An 18,870-nucleotide genomic window follows, 5' to 3' on the forward strand; every position below is an offset into this window, starting at 1 on the left:
TAGTCAAAAGCCATTTCTTCATCTTTCTCCACGTCCAGGTTCACGTTATTGTGTGATTCCATGGTTAAATGAGAAAGACTATAAATATTGGTGAAGTGTGGAGAACACACGCCTAGGATAACTTGTATTTATGGAGAAATTTTGTTTGAGTATTTTGGTTTTCTTTTCTTTTTTTTGTTATTTTGTTCTTTTTTGGTACTTTATATTTTTACTATATTGGAAAACAAAAATGTGGACTAGAGAACCTTCACCAGATTTCCTCTTATCTCTAATTGTAATTCTATTCTAACTTTGAGTTTTACTTACCAAAACAATTATGATGCTAGCTGTTAATTATTTGTTTTCCTATATCAAGTATTCTTTTTTTTGACAGCTTGTATTTTTTTTTCTTTTTTTTTTTATAATAATACTCCCTCTGTGAGTCTGTTCCTATTATTAATTCAATTTTTAGGATTAGTAATTACACATATGAAGAAAACATATTTAAAACTGATTTTAATTGCATCATTTCGATTTTGAATAATGTAGAATTATAATGATTATGATGGTTTCAAAGTTTAAGAAAGCTTTAGAAAGTTTATAAAAGATCCACATATATATTATTTTCGTCGAAATTAAAATTTATTAATTTGGTGAATCAACAAACAATTCGTTCATAAGCCAGATAGGCGGATTACAAGAAGCTGAATAAAATTCTGAATTGGTACACCCAAATCATTCATATATGAGCAACTTTATTTGAATTATGATGAACATATATAAAACGTATTGTGGTGAATTTTGATTCCCAAAATTGTATGTCCGATAAAATTCCTTCAAGAGAGACATCACTGTTTGTGCTGTTGCTGTTGTTGATAAGAACTTGGCAATCACCTTCAAAGCATGCATTTGTGAAACCTCTAATCCAAATTTGCTGCATTGATGCGAGCAATACAATTGCTTCAGCTTCTAGAGGAGAACTTGTGCTTTGTAACCATGAGGAGCCCCAAGCCTTAGCTAAACCTTCACCGTCTCGAATGATCCATCCTCCGGTTGTTTTATTTGTTGATGGATCAAAACTTGCATCAAAATTGCATTTAATGAGTGACACATCGGTCTAGTCAGGAAGATGAATTATGCCTTTGCAGCATAGGACGACTTGTACCGCTCAAGGAGGTTTGTGAGATTGCTTCCAACCAATGTTTGACATTTGCTTTAGCTTGTAAAACCACTCTTGAGGGGATTACATTGATTTTGTTAAAAACTTGATTATTTCTTTCACGCCAAATATGCCAGAGTAGCCAAAAAGGAAGAAGTTTTTCTTCCAGTGAGGCACCTTGTGCCAATTGAAGATTTAATAACTGAGGTATGTTGCTTTCCAGATCCTTTGAGGCTATTTGAGCGGGTGGTATGGGTATGTTGGACAATCGCCATGCCAAAACAGAGCATGGACAAGTAAATAGATTCACATATATTTACCATCTACTATTTTGAAAGTCTTTAAAAGTTGTTTCAAATGAACAAAACTTGTTTAAAGTCAATCAACCAAACACTAAACTTTAATACTCCGTATAATCATAAAAGTTAGTCAAAATTTCCTTAATCCAAGAAGGCACAATTGAATTTCTAAAATTATCAATTCAGTCAAACATAAATTTTAATGAATGTAAGCAATATTATAAACTTTGAACCAATAACACATGATTTTAATACAATCTTAATAATTCAAGATTGAATAACAGTAAAGTTTTCAGAAAGTTCTAACTCTTTAAAAATCACAAAACCAATAACACTTTGTTAAATTGATTATTTAAATAATACTCTCTATCTACCTATAACCTCAACAAGTGTAATGTAATTGTGTAAATGATGGTACGAAAATTGGTTGATTGAGAAAAATTGAGTTCAAATAAATAAAAATTTTATAGCATTCAACTCATTCTTTTATGAAATAGTAAATTAATGAGTTTCTTAGTTGAATGGTTGAAATCATTTTCCAGTTTATTCTTCTCAGATAGTAAAAAAATTAGATGAATCACTTTTAAAGTTCTTTTTTTTTTGTTTTTTTTTTTTTGACAACAAAGAACAATCACTTTTAAAGTTCGTAATTTATATCAACCATTTACATCCAACATGTGTACTTCAAAAAGAAAAATAACTGCTATGTGATTAGGATAATCAAATCATCCCAAGATATATAGTTTCACTAGTAATTAAGATAATTTTCATTGATTAGGATAATTTTCATTGTAGACACATCCTACTAAAACTCTTCGTACTTGAATAGCAATGTGCTATGCTGTACATGTGGAATACTTAGGAATGTGCAAAGGCTTTTTGAATCCTTTTAGTTTTTGGTCCAGCTTTAGGGGGGTGTATTGAATTTGATATTTTAGGAGCTTTGCTGGGATTTAAATATTTTAGAATTTCGGGAGATTTGAGTCTAATTTTAGGAGATTTTGATATTTTTGCAGATTTTTTGAGATTTGGGTTTTGGGATTTGATGAGATTTGATTATGAATTTTAGGTGATTTTATAATATAGTAAGGAAAGTAAAAAAAAAAACAGCTTGATTCAACGTCATGTGAAGAATCACATTTCAGTTTTCACTCGATCACACTTTTGTTAATTTTAGAAGAAAAAAAATAGACATTGAAGCTGAGCTCATACGACAAAAGCTTCTGAAACTTATGTCAATGATGTATTCAAATCAAATCTATTGCTTTAATCCTTCTATTGCTCTTTGTTGGGTAAAACCTACACCAAACAAACAAATTCTCAAAATCTTTAGTTTGTGACAGGTAAAAAAACACAATGGATGTTGTGGATTTTTACCTCAATCCAGGGATGTAAGATTTCTTAAAAGCTTGTGCAATGAGCTCAGCCATTTCTCCTTGTAGTTGAAATATCTTCTGCCCTTCTTTATATCTGCTTCCAAAAGCAGTATGTGAGATCACATCCGCAGTCATATTCACAAGCCAGGCCAAACATCGACTTCAAGAGACGATTCTTTATCTGTAAATAGCTTCTCCCATTGGCAGACAACCTCGCTGCAACAATGATAGAACGCAGGGACCATGTTCTGTAACCAAAAAAACAAGGTAACTAAAAGATCATTACATATTACAGTCTTAACTGGTGCAGGCAGCAGAGAGAAGCAATATCTTGATCTTCTCGATGTGAAAAGCAGGGTTGATGATCCTCCTTGTAACCGGCGATCCCTCCTGCTAACAATCTGACCAAAGGGAATGTAGAAGCTTTCTCAAAGTCGTAAGTCAATTAGAAGATACCATTTAAAATTATTCTAATGACAATTATGGAGGTGAAGAAAACAAAAACACATGGTTTAGGCACCAAAACACAACTAACAACAAACTAAAGTCACTCACAACTTCAAACATATGTCGTAACTTAACGAGATCAAACAACGGTCATATTTTTCACCAACTAAAAAAAAACACTTAGGGACTAGGTCGGACTAATGAGTGGAACCTTGCCAGAAATTGATAAACCATAGCCTTTAAGACCAACGTAATGTGCTGGATTATTTGTCATCACCATCATCTCTCTAACTCCAAGATCCCTGCATCACCAATCTTTGATCAATCTTTGCTTATTTTAAAATAGAAACAGTTAATATCAAAAAGATTCAATGTAATTTGTTGTTACTTGTGCTCCAATGCCGTATTCCCGTGAAGCAACGGGGAATGAAACACCCTCGGCTTGATCTGAATTGTTGTTGTAAGTACGAGGCTTGTGGCTTAGGTCAATGCCTTTACTCTCCGGACCACGTAAGTAGACAAAAACACCTCTCTCAGTTTCTTCAATCAATCAAGCACCAACAACAATAAAACCTAAACAGAGATCTCTCACCAATTTGATTTGATTCAAGTTTGATGAATTTGATATCATACCATCAAATTAACACCAATTTCATCAAAACGTGAATCAAATCTGCACTTTTTTTTTTGGTTTTTTGCAAAATCAAAAGTACTTAAGAAATTTTAAGAATAAGCTGTAAGGATTCTCAAGAGGTTAGTTACAAAACGGTTTCAAGCTTTGCTCAAGAATCAAGATACAAGACAGTTTACCTTTGTCTATGATGAAGTTCCAAATACCATCCATTGATTCCTGCAGAAGATGAACTCGATTACACATCAACAAATGTTAGGATTTTTCCAGAGTAAAGAGAGAAGCGAGACGAGAAACGAGAAAGAGAGAAAGAGAGAAAGAGAGAAAGAGGGAGAGAGTTTTCTCGTTAAAAAAAAAAATGTCAGTGTCGAAGGAAGTTTTTTTTCTTTTTTTGTAGATGGAAGAAATATTTTAAAATCTCACCTTTAGAGGTGTGATTTTGTTTGACATATTTTTGAACTAAAAAAGTTACAAAAGTCTCCTAAAATCACATTTAATAGATTTTTTAAAAAAATTTGTGATTTTTTGAATAACAGTAGATTTGAAGTGAGATTTATAAACTATTGATTGAATAACAAGTGATTGTAAATGACTTTTATAAATTTCACATTGAATAACATAGGATTTCATATGATTTTTAAAATCATCAATTAAATAACAATGGATTTAAGAATATCCTAAAATCTCTTAAAATCTTCAGTTCAATACACCCCCCTTAGTGATTTCGTAATATATCATACATGAAATTGATTTAACTGATCGACCACCCTCATGAACATTTAAGAATTTACATACAAAAATCTAAAAGGAAATTAATAGATCTCGAGTGGCACAATATCAAGAATTCAATTTATCCAAATTTTGGTATCCTTTTATAATAAAACGGAAGTACATAATAATGTTTTGTAGACTATATAATTTTAATAAGTTTGTTACAAATAGGTTATAGATTAATTGATAGATTAATTGGTTACAAGTTAAATAGTGGGTGCAACTTTAATTTATTTTCAGAAGATTTTATTACTAGAGCACATTGTTTTCAAAAATCTTAAAGAGAATATTCTAAAGAATCATTTGATATCATTTAACTTACCATATTAATTTTCTTTATAAAATTATTCATCAAATAAAATCCTTTGATATTTAACTTAACATATTAATTTGTTAATTATCATTATACTTCACCTCTCATTTTATATATGAGTCTATTTTGTAAAACAAATAAATTATCATATTATTTATTATAATTAAAAAATAGTTTTATTTCTGGATACACCATAAGTTGAATTTTTAAAAACAAATATAAATTGTTCAAACTATAAAATATTCAAGCTTTAGTAATATTATTCTTTAAAAATAATATTTATTGAATTAAAAATTTTACTGAGTAACGGGTCAAAATTTGAATATTTAAATTCAACTTTTTTTTTGCATTTTATAATTTGATATAATATAATAAAGGGAGAGTTACTATAATATTGCATAAAAGCTTCCTTATTACAAAAGTAACACACAATTGTTTGTAATTACTAGAATAAACTCTGTACCCATACTACCCCTGAAACTAGTGTTGAGAAAAAACGTAATTACGGCTATTCCATTAGTGGAAAAAAAAATATTGGGAACTGGTAGAAAGTCTACCGATTCTTTGGTGGTACATTTATCTAGGTGGACTGATTAAAGGTGTACGTCAGATATTTTTGGTACACTTAGTTGTAGTGTTGGTACACTTATCGGTCGACGTAGATGGTACACTTAGTTGTAGTGTTGGTACACTTATCGGTCCACGTAGATGAAATCGATAGATATATGATTTCGGTAGATTAAGTTCCCCTTTGATGATAGACTTATGTTTTTAGTGGGTATAGCGATAAACATAAAAGGGTGGGAAGATATTTATGGTAGACTAATGGCCTGTTGCGACAGATTTATTCGACAGCCTTCTCTCGTTACAGATATTTTCGGTATACTTTGATTGTTTTTTGAAATAGTTTTCGTAGTGTAGTGGTATGCTTCTTGTCCGTGGTAGATTTAGTAAGCATTTTTTACAGCTGTAAAGTCTTACCAGAATAACACGAATTTGTTTAAGCTGGCAAAGACAGTCTAGCGTTGCGATAGACTTATTGGAGGAAGATCTAAACACGTTTGCTGTTCTTCCGATTAATGGTGTTCATGTAATAAAGTTTGTAGCAGATTCATCAATCGTGTTCTATTTGTCGGCCGGAGCAAACGTCTTTTTCCTACTCAGTTTCGGAAATCTTTCCTCTGGGTTCATCCATGGAAGAGCAAGATATCGTTTCGGAAATCTATATAATTCTCTTTTTATAGGTTTTTAATTTAGAAATCAGATGTTGAGACGAAAATCTATAATAGTTGAGTAAAAACCCCCACAAGTGAAACCAAAAAAATAGACATAAGTCGTGAAAAAATAAAATGAGGCAGGGGAAATTAGGGTTTTCAGTCGTATGTTAGAGGTAGAAGACGAGGATAATATGGTAATTTTGGGTTCATTAAACCTAAAATCGAACGTGTACATACATATCAACGTGTATGTACATATGAACTTATACATACATAATGTTCTTGAGATTAGTGTACGTACATAACGTTCTTTTGTTTAGTGTAGGTCCATAAATCCGTTTTAATGAACAATATTATTGTAATTTTGTAGTCATCTTCAAGGAAAAATGGCTTTTTCATACCTCCACGATAGCTCTGTGTTGAATTCATACATTTGACTATTGATCTGACCTAAAAATACATTATGTTTCTGAATTATTGAATTCCGTACCCCAACTTCGAAATCAATACCCGAAGTATAAATGTTGTGCCATAACATACAAAAACGTGTTTATGGTCTAACTCTGTTAAGCTTCCGTTTAATCAAAATGACGTGGATTCCACGTGTGCGCAGCGATTCAAAACAACGTCGTTTTGGGAAAACAGAGAATCTAAAATTTTGGCCAAACAGAGAATTTAAAGTTTCAGATTGACCCGAAATTGAAAATGCCCAAATGTTAGGGTTCCTCTGCCACGAGAGAGAGGATTGGGAGAGAGGAAGAGAGATTTGGGAGAGAAATAAAAAACGACGTCGTTTTGGCCAAAATTTTAGACTCGCTGTTTTCTCAAAACGACGTCGTTTTGAATCGCTGCGCACACGTGGAATCCACGTCATTTTGATTGAACGGAAGTTTAACAGAGTTAGACCATAAACATGTTTTTGTATGTTATGGCACAACATTTATATTTGGGGTATTGATTTCGAAGTTAGGGTACGGAATTCAAATATTCAAAAACATAATGTATGTTTAGGCCAGATCAATAGTCAAATGTATGAATTCAACACAGGACTATTGTGGAGGTATGAAAAAGCCGTTTTTCCTCATCTTCAACATATCTTCTTCTACAACCCTAGCTAATATTGTCGTTGTTGTTCACCGGAAATGGAACAAGTAAGAGATGTTACTAGAAAAAGTAAGAGATGTTACTAAAACAACCTATGTAATTCGTAATTGTTTATTTATTTATTATATTTTCGAGAGGTAATGAACAATAACCACACAAAATTACATTTTAACTATAGAGGATAATATTTAGATAACATAAATATATAATACTCAGTTCAACTAGGTACAACTAAATATATATTTAGATTTGCATTTATATTTAAAATATGAAAATGATAATTAAGGTTTATACGAATTTCTTTACATATTGAACTATTAAAGAACTATGTTTAATCAACAATACAAGAATTAATCACTTTCTAATACATACTATCGTTTTCACATAAAACACTCTTTATAGTATAAGGAAGACTTAGTAAGTGATCACCTCAAATGAAGCAAAAGAGGTGAAAACCAAGTTTTTATGAACATTGTGTTATGGCTTTACTTGTATATGCTAATTAATAGTGATAAATTTTGTGGTCAACTACTAATTAACAATTTATATTATAGTCCAACTTGAAATACAAAAAAATGCAAAAGTTCAACTATGAATACGAGAGTACAACTGGACAACTATGGAGTCACAAACTTTCTGATTGAGTACCCTACAAACTTTTTGATTTCCTTGAAAATGTGAGGGAGTGTTACAAGAATGGACTCACACCGCACTTGTGAGCACACTAGTACGAGACAACATGTGGAAGTGTCGAGGTGGTGGTGATGAAAGTGAATTGAGTAACCGGTTTTGAGGTTTTATCTAAGGAGAATCCGCACAAAGATAAAAGATTCAACGAATCAGCCAAGTGAGGGGAAACCAGACACACTTAGAAGAAACACAAGAACAAGACGATGTTTTGAAGCAAACGACAAACCGATTTTTTTTATTACTTAGAAAATGCATCCATACAAAATGCTAAACCAAACGATCATAAAATACGCAGAAAAGGAAACTAGATATGCGAAGTAATGGAGGAGAACGTTGGAGTTTCTAGCTGTTTGGCATTGATGGTGGAGCATTGACGATGGTGGCTGAGAAGATACTCATGTCATTTACCACCCTTTAATCTTCATAAATCTCAAACCAATACCATCCCTTAATTATATATACCGTTATATGTTATAGTCATTTACACATGTACCTGATAATTTGGGATAAATTACACATATACACGATGCTTTTTGATTACTTACAAGAGTTACTAATTTTTTTGTTTTTCCTATTCACACATCCACCCGATATATCTTTTGGTGTGATTCAGATGTGTTGCGATGATAGAGATCATGATGATTGATACTCGTGAGTCGTGATGTATTTTCTTTTCCTAAAATTTGTTACCACACAGACATGCCCCATTGATTTAAGGATTTAATCGGTGACCTGACTCGGACATGCTCATATCTCGAGTACAGGAGTAAGGAGAAGCAGAGAAAGGGTGTAAAGTTACGTTAACATAAATTATCTGGGAAAAAAAAAAGGTTGCAACTGTCTGGCTAAAAAAATTGGTCTCAAGATTCAAAAGTTTTTCCTCGTCTAAATATGGGACAATTGCATTTTTAGTACCTTTATTTGCATTTAAATGAACTCGTAGACCTCATATTCGTTTTTCGAGAAACATAACCACTAAGGGTGCTGAAATTACAGTTGACCCACTTACGACCGAACAAAAAATAGAAGCCAAAATGACAGATTTAACCCGATGAAGTATGTAAAAGATATTTTTAAGGTTGATTTCAAATTGACGTCAAAGGGAAAACTTAAAAGTAAGTCTACTCCTTAATTATAGGTAAAATTTTAATTAAAAAAATTATAAAAAATAATTTGGTAAACCTATTGACCAAATAATAATCACATAGACTTCCTGCATTGTAATAAAATAAATTTACATATGAACTAGTCAAATTAAAGGAGGAAATACTAATTAGGTTAAAATTATTTGATTTAGGATTTGCTTAAGTAGACTTCTCTGTAGACTATTGGTAATTGACTTTGTAATGCTATCAACTATTAATTAGTTCTGGGTGTTTGGTCAGAACCGAGAGAACCGAACCGATTAAACCAATATGTTCGGTTTTCGACAGCATCTGTGATAGGATTAACAAACCAATCGGCGAAATTAATTTGGTAATCGGTTCCCGATTCGGTTCGGTTTGGCGGGGCATAACCGATCGGTTTTAAGTAACCGAGTTATATATACCTAATTTTCACTTGCCCTAATTTTACATACACTCTTTTATACTATCCTCGCCGCCGCTTTTGTATCCTTCTCTCTCGCTTTGCTCAAGCTCTCTCGGAAAAATCTGTAGAAGCTTCTCTCGTAAGAATCCATCTCTCAACTTCTTCTCCTTATCGCTTCTCTCATTTCGAAGTTTTATCGACGACTCATCGTTTACTTGTTGTTTTCTTTTGGTACTAGATCTGAACTCAGAAGATCTCCGAGTTCGTACCTTCTCCGTTTGAGCAATGGCTTTGGTAAGCTTTTATTACGCGCGATTCATCACTTCCTTAGCTCATCACCAAAAGTAAAACAACGTCATTCTCTCCTCCATTCTTCTTCTCAACTCTCTCTCTCTCTCTCTCTCTCTCTGGAGATTCGATTACAACAAAAATTGAATGTGTTTGGAGCTAGATACGGCGGCGGATTTGGATAGGGTGTTGTTTTATTTTTCCGTTTATGGATCTGACTGGAGAGTTAAGAAGAAGGTCTCTCTCTCTGTTTGTCTCTCTTTATCTGTCGGTATCGCTTGTAACCTCTTTCGCGACTCGGGTGTCGCGAGATCGTTTCTGGACGAAGTACTGTTTCTTCTTCCTCTATTGTGCTATCTCGTCTCTCGCTTTTCATCTCTGCGACCAATTGACTCGATTTTCGGGCGACAAATTCTCTTCTTACCTCTTCTACGAGATCTTCTTCACTTCCTCTGAAATGGACCTTCCTCGGAGGTATCGATCTTCTACGTTGTTGGTGAAAGATTGGATTTTTCAGATATTAGATTGGTTCAAGTTAGAGCAATATATATTTTTTTAATCTCTAGAGTCTTTTAAACGAATGAATTTGGAAAAAAAACATGTCGATTTAAGGGTCTAATTCCATTAACTCATGTGTGATTTGAGCAGGGCAGAGAAGGACAATGTTTATTCAAACACAATCAACTCGGAATCCTTCTTCTCTGATTTTTTATCCTGACAAACCAGTCATGGAGGTTGGAAGCGCTGATTTTCCTAATGTTTGTTCCGCTTTGGGTTCGCCATTAGCCAAGGCTATTTACTCCATTGATGGTATTATTATCTCTCGTGTGTAACCTGTTTTTGTTTGTTTAACCAATCGGTCATATGTGATTTATGATGTTGTTTCTTTGATTTTTGCAGGTGTTCGAGTTTTCTTTGGGTCTGATTTTGTTACTGTTACAAAGTCAGATGATGTTTCATGGGATATTCTCAAGCCTGAGATATCTTGACCAACTCAAAATCCTTTTAGATTAGTTACCAGTTTGTTACAGGTAGTTTGTTACAGGTTATTGATTAAGTTCTTTGCAGAAACGATGTACTTGGTAACACTTGGAAGGTGTTGTTTGAGCTGCGTTGGCCTGAGTTTATTGACCATGTCGAATCACCAGCTGATTGGCAACACCTTTACTGGCAGAAGCATCTCCAAAAGTATGCCAATTTGTTCTTTGTTCGATGATATCTCTTTGATGCTGCCTAGTTTTTTTGTTATCCTTGGTTTTTTCCATTGGTTGTGTATACATTTGCGTCTATGTGACTTGTCTGTTTCGTGGCAAACCTTTTAGTTATGTTTGTGTGAGATGGAGAATGAGAAATAGCTACGAGACTGATGATTATGTTGCACAAAGCAAGAATTGGATAATGGATTCATTATTGCTTAATCGATAGATGTATAAATAATATGCTCATTTTAATACAACAAAAACAAACCGTCTCTTATGTATCTATACTTAGTGGTCAAGACAATATACCTTCTATCACATTTTGATCAAGACAATATACCTTCTATCACATTTTGCCAAAATTGAAATATCATTACACTTTACTTCTTCAACAGATTGAAACATCATTACATTTTGCCAAAATCACATTGAGCATTTAACAAACTAAGAGGATCCATTCAGGAACTTGTCGACTCTATGATTAGTTGAAGCTGAGAGAAACTTCATGCAAATAGGAGGTTTAACTCCAGCTATAGCAAGCACTGAACTTGGCAAAGTCCAGATTCCATCTCCCAGAAGCCACTGTTGTCGCAAAAGCTTCAGCCTTTGGCGCATCTAACCTCTCCCAGACAAACAAAATAAAACTCGCCACGCACATGTCAATCGCAAAGTTAGAGATAGAATTGTTGTAGAAAAAGTTTAACTTAAATATCAATAGAAAAAGAAAATGAATATAAATTTTTTATAAAAGATAAAAAAAATTCAATTAAAGACTTTTTCAATTATACAGACTTCACACAGAACTCCAACACGTTGACTTCAAAAATAAGTCTAAGTTAATGACCTAACTGCCTAAGAAAACCAAAAACTTGATTTCTCCATATGTATAATATATAATCATGTCAAAAACATATAGAAGCAAGTACATAACATATATCAAAGAATACAACAAAAAAATCTTAAAAATTATTCACCAATTTGCAATAATTTGGTTTTCAAATAATGCTGACTTCATGTTCACATCAACGAGTAGACATAAAAAAGACTATACGAGGATAACTTCAAATGAAGTCTATTTCTTGGGGTCTATTTTTGCAATTACAATTTTACAAAGCAGACTGCGAATGAAGTCTACCATAACCGGTTGACTTCTTTTGTGGTCTTCCTTTGTTAATTTTTTGGTTAGTTTTGCAATTAAATAGATAAAACAAGGTAGACTTCAATGGAAAGTTCAACCGGTTAACTTCAAATATAGTCGACTATGGTTATTTTTGCAATTGACCAACCCATTGACTTTACAGTAGACTTCTGTCTACTAAGTAGACTTTAACTATCCGTCAACCAGAAAAAGTAAACTTCGTCGTGGTTAGTTTTGCAATTGACCAAGTTTGACTTTCGCCAAGTAGACTTCGTATGAAGTCTACATTAATGACGACTTCGTTTGCAGTCTGCCGTGGTCATTTTTGCAATTGACCAACAATTGCATTTTTTAAATAGTAGACTTCTTTTGCAGTCAACTAATTATTTTAATATATTTTTAATATATTAATATTACGGTCAATGCTTAAATAGTTTGGTCAATTGCAAAAATAGTCACTATGGAAGTCTACTCGTTTATTATCGTAAGAAGACTTCGTCCGGCAGTCATAACTAAAAAGTCAAGAATTTGGTCAATTGCAAAAATACACCTTAGTAGACTGCAAATGAAGTATCTGACGGAAAGATTATAATGCAGTCTGAACCATATTTTTTTGTTTTCAAATGAAATTAAGGAGACTGAAATTGCAGTCTACGGGCTCGAAACTCGATAAATTTTTAATTGCAAAATTGACCACAGAGTAGACTTTACATGATATTATGACGGTTAGACTAACAAATGAAGTCTACTTTCGCAAAAAAATCAAGGAAAATCATGAAATCTACCGGAAAATAATCTTATCAGTGGTTGTTTCGCAATGTCAAGCACCGAGGACGTCGTTTTTAGTCACCACAGAAGAAACCCAGCACCAATTTAATCACTATCCAAGAATCATGACATATAACAAGATAAATGCACTTGCAAATTTTCTTGGATTAAAATGGAGAGGAGATGGANTTCAAATAAATCAGAAATAATGGCATTTATGTGAATACATGGAATGGCAGAGGATTTAGTAGGGAGAAAGTGGCAAATGTTGGAGAGAGAAAAAGAGGAGTCCAATTTTGCAATTGACTCAAATGAGGGGTCCAATTTTGCAATCGTTCCTCTAAATATGGAGCTTTGGCTTACTTTATGCGACTGGAGAACTATTTAAGGGAGTCTACCTATGGTAGAGGAAGACGAAGCTGAATACGAAGAAACCAGCCATCTGCGTCAAAGGGCAAACAATTAAGTCAAATATTAGCTTTCTCAGTTGTACCACTATGTGTGTGTGTGTGTGTGTGTGAAAGAGACAAGAGGGAAGGATTTAGGGCTTACCGTAGTAAAGCAGGCTCCGTAATAAGGATACGCAGTTGGAATAAATCTCTCATACTCATTGTGTCTGTAAGGCCGCACCGGAATCTGCAAAAGCCCGCATTTTTGCATCATATGTTTTTGTGTCAAAGCAGATAATGTAGTGTGAGCAAAACTCTATGAGATAGTTACTCACCTTCTTCGAAAGAGATAATGTAGTGTAGCCTAGCTTTTCATATTCAACCTTAAATTGGAATACACCATAGACATCAGGAACCTTGAAAGAAGTATGAAACAAACCCTGCAAAATCGGTAAAAAGCAGGCTGAGTTCTAACTTCTAAAGCTGAAAGCAGCTTAAATCCGAAAAAAAAAATAGAGAGGACTCTGCTTTGGAGCTCAAAAATAAGTCACCTTCTTGTCTGCTGACAAGGTTTTCAACATATACGGGCTCATCATGTAAAACTGAACCTGCACAATTAGCAACATACGGCTCCCAGCTCTTTCCTGACCACTCATATATCTCTACAGAAAATTCCTGCAATGAACAGCCACATTAAAAGCTTGCCACAGATTACCACTAGATACCCGCGATTATCATCTAGAGAACACAACTTAGGGTGAGTCAGAAGATGTAGAAGCCATACCAGGTCATCCTTTATCCTGTATATCGCTGGCTCATCTGTTTCTCCAACCCTATGGTGTACAAGACTATGATAAGAATGAAACTATGAAACTCTCTTATCCTCCGATACACTGTTTTACAAGATTAGAGCCACCGGCACATCACCGATTCATCAACTCTATCTCCAAGCAACACATATGTCACTTTTACAATTCACAAACAATGCATAAGTTCTCAATCCTTTCTTCTCTGTATTTATATACAATAGTGTGAACTAACTCATCTTCAGCCCCACATGTGCCTCTCATGTGCTTATCAATACTCCCCCCTTTGAAAACAGCTTGTCCTCAAGCTGTGATGTAGCAAATGTAGTCAAGATGGAAAAACAGTGACTCCAGTCCTTAAATCTTTGAACTTAAACCACCAATCCTTGCAAAACTTTCTCTTCCATGAATCTGTAAAACAGAGAAGTATACCGTCCAAGCAAAGCACACAAACAAAACTTTTATTTTCATCAAACTTGGAACCTTCACATGAACTATGATGCTGAACATGAGTGTCTCTTTTTATAAACTGTTCCAGTGCTAGTGGAGTCCAAAAATCTTGCTTTATCTCTTTGTATGTAACCTTCTTATGAGTTGTAGCAAGAAGTTGTAGGTTGGAGGTTGTATGCAATAACATACATGCAGGGTTTCTGTAAAAACACACAAACCACTCCCGTTTGTCATTTTCATTCACCGTGTGTTGGGACTTAACCGAACTGTTTTTGAATCTCACATAAGTGACAGTAATCTCATTTGATGCAGTTGTTGTGATACGTTTAAGTAATAAGTCACACCGAACTGTTACTTGGCGAAACCAGTTTTGCCAAAAATGCAAAAGTGACAGTAATCTCATCACAACCGAACTGTTTCGCCAAAAATGCCACACCGAAAAGTAATAAGTCTTGCCCAAGATGGATGAAACCAGCCTTTGTAGACCAACAACAATGCCCATACCAAATTGTGATGTATCAATTGCAGAATCATATTGTAATTGCAATACGTTTTCCCACTTTATCATTGTGAGTAAGTACTTGTATCTCCATTTGCACCTCATTCTCACAAGTTCATACTCTTTGTCGAGCTTAAAACTGGCCATAAGAAACCGAGTATGTTCTGAAACTAACCTGAATGTTGCAGTCTTGTTTCTCTTCCAACTCACTCTTCTGCTCCAAGTGTGTGCATAGTCCTGATTGTGTCGTTTCCTAAGCCTTACCTTGTTTGGCTTATATTTGAACATCCATGATTTCAAACCTTTTATCTTCTTTCTCTGTTTCAGCTTGTCTTTATCTAAAGACATTTTACCAAACATCTTGTGTGTAGAACAGTTTTTCGTGATGTTTCTCTCTTCTTGCAACCTCTCAACATCACCATTAACATCAACCATCTTAATGATCTTGTGAATTAACTGTTTATCCACCTTTTCTCGATTTTCCAATACTGAACTCACTTTTCCCGGTTCAGAGTGTAAAGCATCAGAAAACTTGTTCAGGTTGTGACTGATATTGATCCAATGATGCATCTCGATGATCCTCCAAGACTGAATTCTCAACTTGTTGTGATTGGAGAACACCATTTGTTGCCAAGTTTGAAGTTACTGATTCTTGTGATTCTTTTTTTGAAACTTGAATCAGTCATTGAAAAGGTTAAGCTCGATTCTGTTTCACCAATCACTTCCTGATGCTGACATAATGTCTTCACTCTAACAGAGTCCTCATGCTGAATAAAATGCTTCTCTTCAGAGGGGTTCTTCTCCTTGTGTGAGCCTTCGTGACTTGCTTCTTGTAGCATAATCACTTTGGAATCAGAAGCTACCATTGATGTACTTTTAATCTTGATGTTCCCAAATCTCCTCATCAATCCTGATTTAAACTGAACCCAACTCACAAACTGTCGTCCTCTGTTAATTTCCCAGTTATACCAACTCAAGGCCTCATCACTTAAGCTCACAGAACCCAGTGTTAACTTCTCTGCATCATTATACCCACTGTGTTTAAAGAACCGCTCAACACGAGCAACCCAACTGTAGACACCAATTCCATCAAACACTGCCATTTCTACGTTTTTCATCAAGTTCTCTCTAAGTCCAAGCCTAATATTGCTAAGGCAAGGTTCCGAGAGTGAGACATGTACCTGATTGTGACAATCTTGTGATTGTGGCACCGTCGACTGACTTGATCCTCCGATTTCACGAACTGTTTCAATTCTGGGTAAAGAATTGAGAACAAGATCCAATTTCCTTCCAAGATCTTCTAATTTCTGATCGCGAAGTCGTAGCTCGTTACCCAAATACTCAATCTTGGATCCCATTGTTGAGCTTAATGATTCGATTCTGGTATCCATCTTTGCTTTCGAGTTTCGCATCTCACTCAATTGATCATCCACGTCCGCTAGAGAAGTGTTATGTTGTTCCTCCTCCGATAGCTCTCTCACCGGTGATAATCGCTAAGCTTCGTCTTCAATTGTGAAATCCCCAATTCCTGTTGTCGTCGCGTTCGTTTCGATCCGAAATCACGCACCATTTGATAAGAATGAAACTATGAAACTCTCTTATCCTCCGATACACTGTTTTACAAGATTAGAGCCACCAGCACATCACCGATTCATCAACTCTATCTCCAAGCAACACATATGTCACTTTTACAATTCACAAACAATGCATAAGTTCTCAATCCTTTCTTCTCTGTATTTATATACAATAGTGTGAACTAACTCATCTTCAGCCCCACATGTGCCTCTCATGTGCTTATCAGACTACCAGCCTGGGACAAAGAAGATAGGTGACGAACATACTAATGAAACAAGCTATCATCTGATTATGTATAGGAGTGCGTAAGCGATTAACATCTGCAGATTTGATGGTTTAAAGGAGAGAGCAAAACAAGTGAAAATGACTATGCATATACCTTCAAATGGCCTCTTTCGTGGAAGACCCATTTGCTTAGTTCAGTCACAAACTGTTCATTGCCAGATTTTTCGTATCTGGAAAAGTGTTAAATCAGATCAGTTAATCTTCTTTCAAAACGTAATGTGACATCTATCATAGTATCATTGACAAAAGAATCCTTAAATCTGTGTAGTTACGTATCATTCAAACTACAAGTTTCACTTGACGAACTATTTGTCTACTTACTGATTCTGACTCCCTGCTTTCTGGACACCAGATCTGATTAACCTGTCTCGTGCAAATTAAACTATGAATCAGAAACATCCATAAGCATGAAATTAGCTGGAGGAATACCATCAAACATTTACTCACCTATCACTAAACAACTGCAAAGAGCCTGAGATCACAACCCTGGCATTGTTCCTAGCCTGCAGTTATAAATATAGAGAGCTCAAGGTAGTGAATGAAAATACTTCTCAGAAGAAGAGCGCTAACAGCAGCCAAAAAACATGATAGTTCAGGCTTCACAGGAACATCGAATTATCCAGGGTTACATATATCTGGTTACAGAAGAGAGACAAACCTGCATGACCGAGACTAGCGAAATTGTAGACCCAGTGAGCTGAGGGGGACTAGACAACTTCGAGCTTGGGTTAGAAGAATAAGCTGAGGGAGAGGCTGAAAGAACTTTGAAAACCTAGTAATGGAGTATGAGGCATAGATTAGCACAAGTTAATTCCCACATCAAGGCATAGCTATTCATAAGAAACATTTAATATTGTAAATCTAATTAATGGAAGAAACAGGTATCTTCTTCATTCTTCAACTTACCAGATTGTTGGTAGGGTTCAACGAATGTGCAACTCCTGTGAAGAGAACGGGAGCCTGTAATTCATAAACCACACACAAAATGAACTTAGGTCTCACTAATCAAAAACCCCCAAAACCCCCAGATTTTCATACATTATCTTAAATCCAAAACCATCAGAGACATTTGTGAGCATTAGTCACATAACTCAGCTAGAAAGCAAGGAAGGTACCTCGATTTTGGCTTTTCCTAAGATGACATCAGATTTCACTAAATCGTCGGCAGCAATCAAGGTGTGGTCGCCGTCAACATCATCAGAGACGGAGAAGCTAGTATGATCAATAACCATAGCTGAAGAATCCTAAGAAAACAAACAGCTAATAAATCAATAATCCTAGGTCGCATTTTGTTCCCAAAAAAAAAAAAAAAAAGATAAATCCACGTTCTGAGGAACCAACCTCATCGAAATCAACCCCACACTATGTGGCAATGCCCCGAATCAGATCAGACGCTGAAGTATCCGCCGATAAGATCAACGAAATCAGCAATGGATTTCGAATCCAAAGATCCTCCAAGCCCTATATAAACAATGAAATGAGATATGACCAAATCGATTCCAGAAATATAAAAACAAAATTATCGATCAAAGAGACATATCGAAGGATCTTACGCTCTGTCGAGGCCATTCAGCTTCAGGAATAGCAAGCTTCTCACGCAGAAGAGCTTGGTAAATGCAAGTCCTTAAACAAAATCACAATCGTCAAGAATCTTCTCAAAGGAACTGTACCGGCGGGGATTTTCAATCTACCGCTAGTTACGATTATCGAACTCACCGATAATTTCTTCTCCGGTGAACTCACCGATAATATCTTCTCCGATAACTCGGACAAAATAAAAACTAGATCTGAAACATTGTTTTCGAGAGAGAAAGTGAATTAAATTAGAAGGAATCAATTTGATGTTTTTTTCCCACCCAAATTTAAGAGAATCCAATAAAACAGGAATCGATCGTTCATGTTTTTGTGTTTCTTTCTCTTCAAAATCAAAGAGCATAAGATCTCAAGAGCAATAGCA

The 18,870-nt window shown here is 34.8% G+C and overlaps 2 protein-coding genes and 3 long non-coding RNA genes across 5 annotated transcripts; 1 reads left to right on the forward strand and 4 right to left on the reverse strand.

The window, feature by feature from the left end:
• On the reverse strand, positions 2,521 to 4,238 carry LOC104710879. Its single transcript, XR_755125.1, has 3 exons — positions 3,649 to 4,238; positions 2,815 to 3,562; positions 2,521 to 2,736 (listed from the first exon to the last, which is right to left on the reverse strand). It is a non-coding gene; the product is annotated as an uncharacterized LOC104710879 (long non-coding RNA).
• On the forward strand, positions 9,557 to 11,222 carry LOC109126654. The gene is made up of 4 exons (XR_002033556.1): positions 9,557 to 9,655; positions 9,755 to 10,278; positions 10,453 to 10,614; positions 10,705 to 11,222. It is a non-coding gene; the product is annotated as an uncharacterized LOC109126654 (long non-coding RNA).
• On the reverse strand, positions 13,304 to 14,149 carry LOC104715218 (dolichyl-diphosphooligosaccharide--protein glycosyltransferase 48 kDa subunit-like). The gene is made up of 5 exons (XM_019229926.1): positions 14,083 to 14,149; positions 13,850 to 13,973; positions 13,634 to 13,738; positions 13,462 to 13,545; positions 13,304 to 13,351 (listed from the first exon to the last, which is right to left on the reverse strand). The coding sequence occupies exons 2-5, from the start codon at positions 13,952 to 13,954 to the stop codon at positions 13,304 to 13,306; spliced, it is 342 nt and encodes a 113-aa protein (XP_019085471.1). The 5' UTR covers positions 13,955 to 13,973; positions 14,083 to 14,149.
• On the reverse strand, positions 16,853 to 17,411 carry LOC109125119. The gene is made up of 4 exons (XR_002033557.1): positions 17,361 to 17,411; positions 17,235 to 17,276; positions 17,008 to 17,083; positions 16,853 to 16,863 (listed from the first exon to the last, which is right to left on the reverse strand). It is a non-coding gene; the product is annotated as an uncharacterized LOC109125119 (long non-coding RNA).
• Positions 17,440 to 18,293, reverse strand: LOC109125139 (dolichyl-diphosphooligosaccharide--protein glycosyltransferase 48 kDa subunit-like). Its single transcript, XM_019229927.1, has 5 exons — positions 18,255 to 18,293; positions 18,029 to 18,157; positions 17,820 to 17,873; positions 17,572 to 17,685; positions 17,440 to 17,478 (listed from the first exon to the last, which is right to left on the reverse strand). The coding sequence occupies exons 2-5, from the start codon at positions 18,143 to 18,145 to the stop codon at positions 17,440 to 17,442; spliced, it is 324 nt and encodes a 107-aa protein (XP_019085472.1). The 5' UTR covers positions 18,146 to 18,157; positions 18,255 to 18,293.

The sequence above is a fragment of the Camelina sativa genome, chromosome 9 (assembly GCF_000633955.1).
Source record: "Camelina sativa cultivar DH55 chromosome 9, Cs, whole genome shotgun sequence".
NCBI classification, from domain to species: Eukaryota; Viridiplantae; Streptophyta; class Magnoliopsida; order Brassicales; family Brassicaceae; genus Camelina; species Camelina sativa.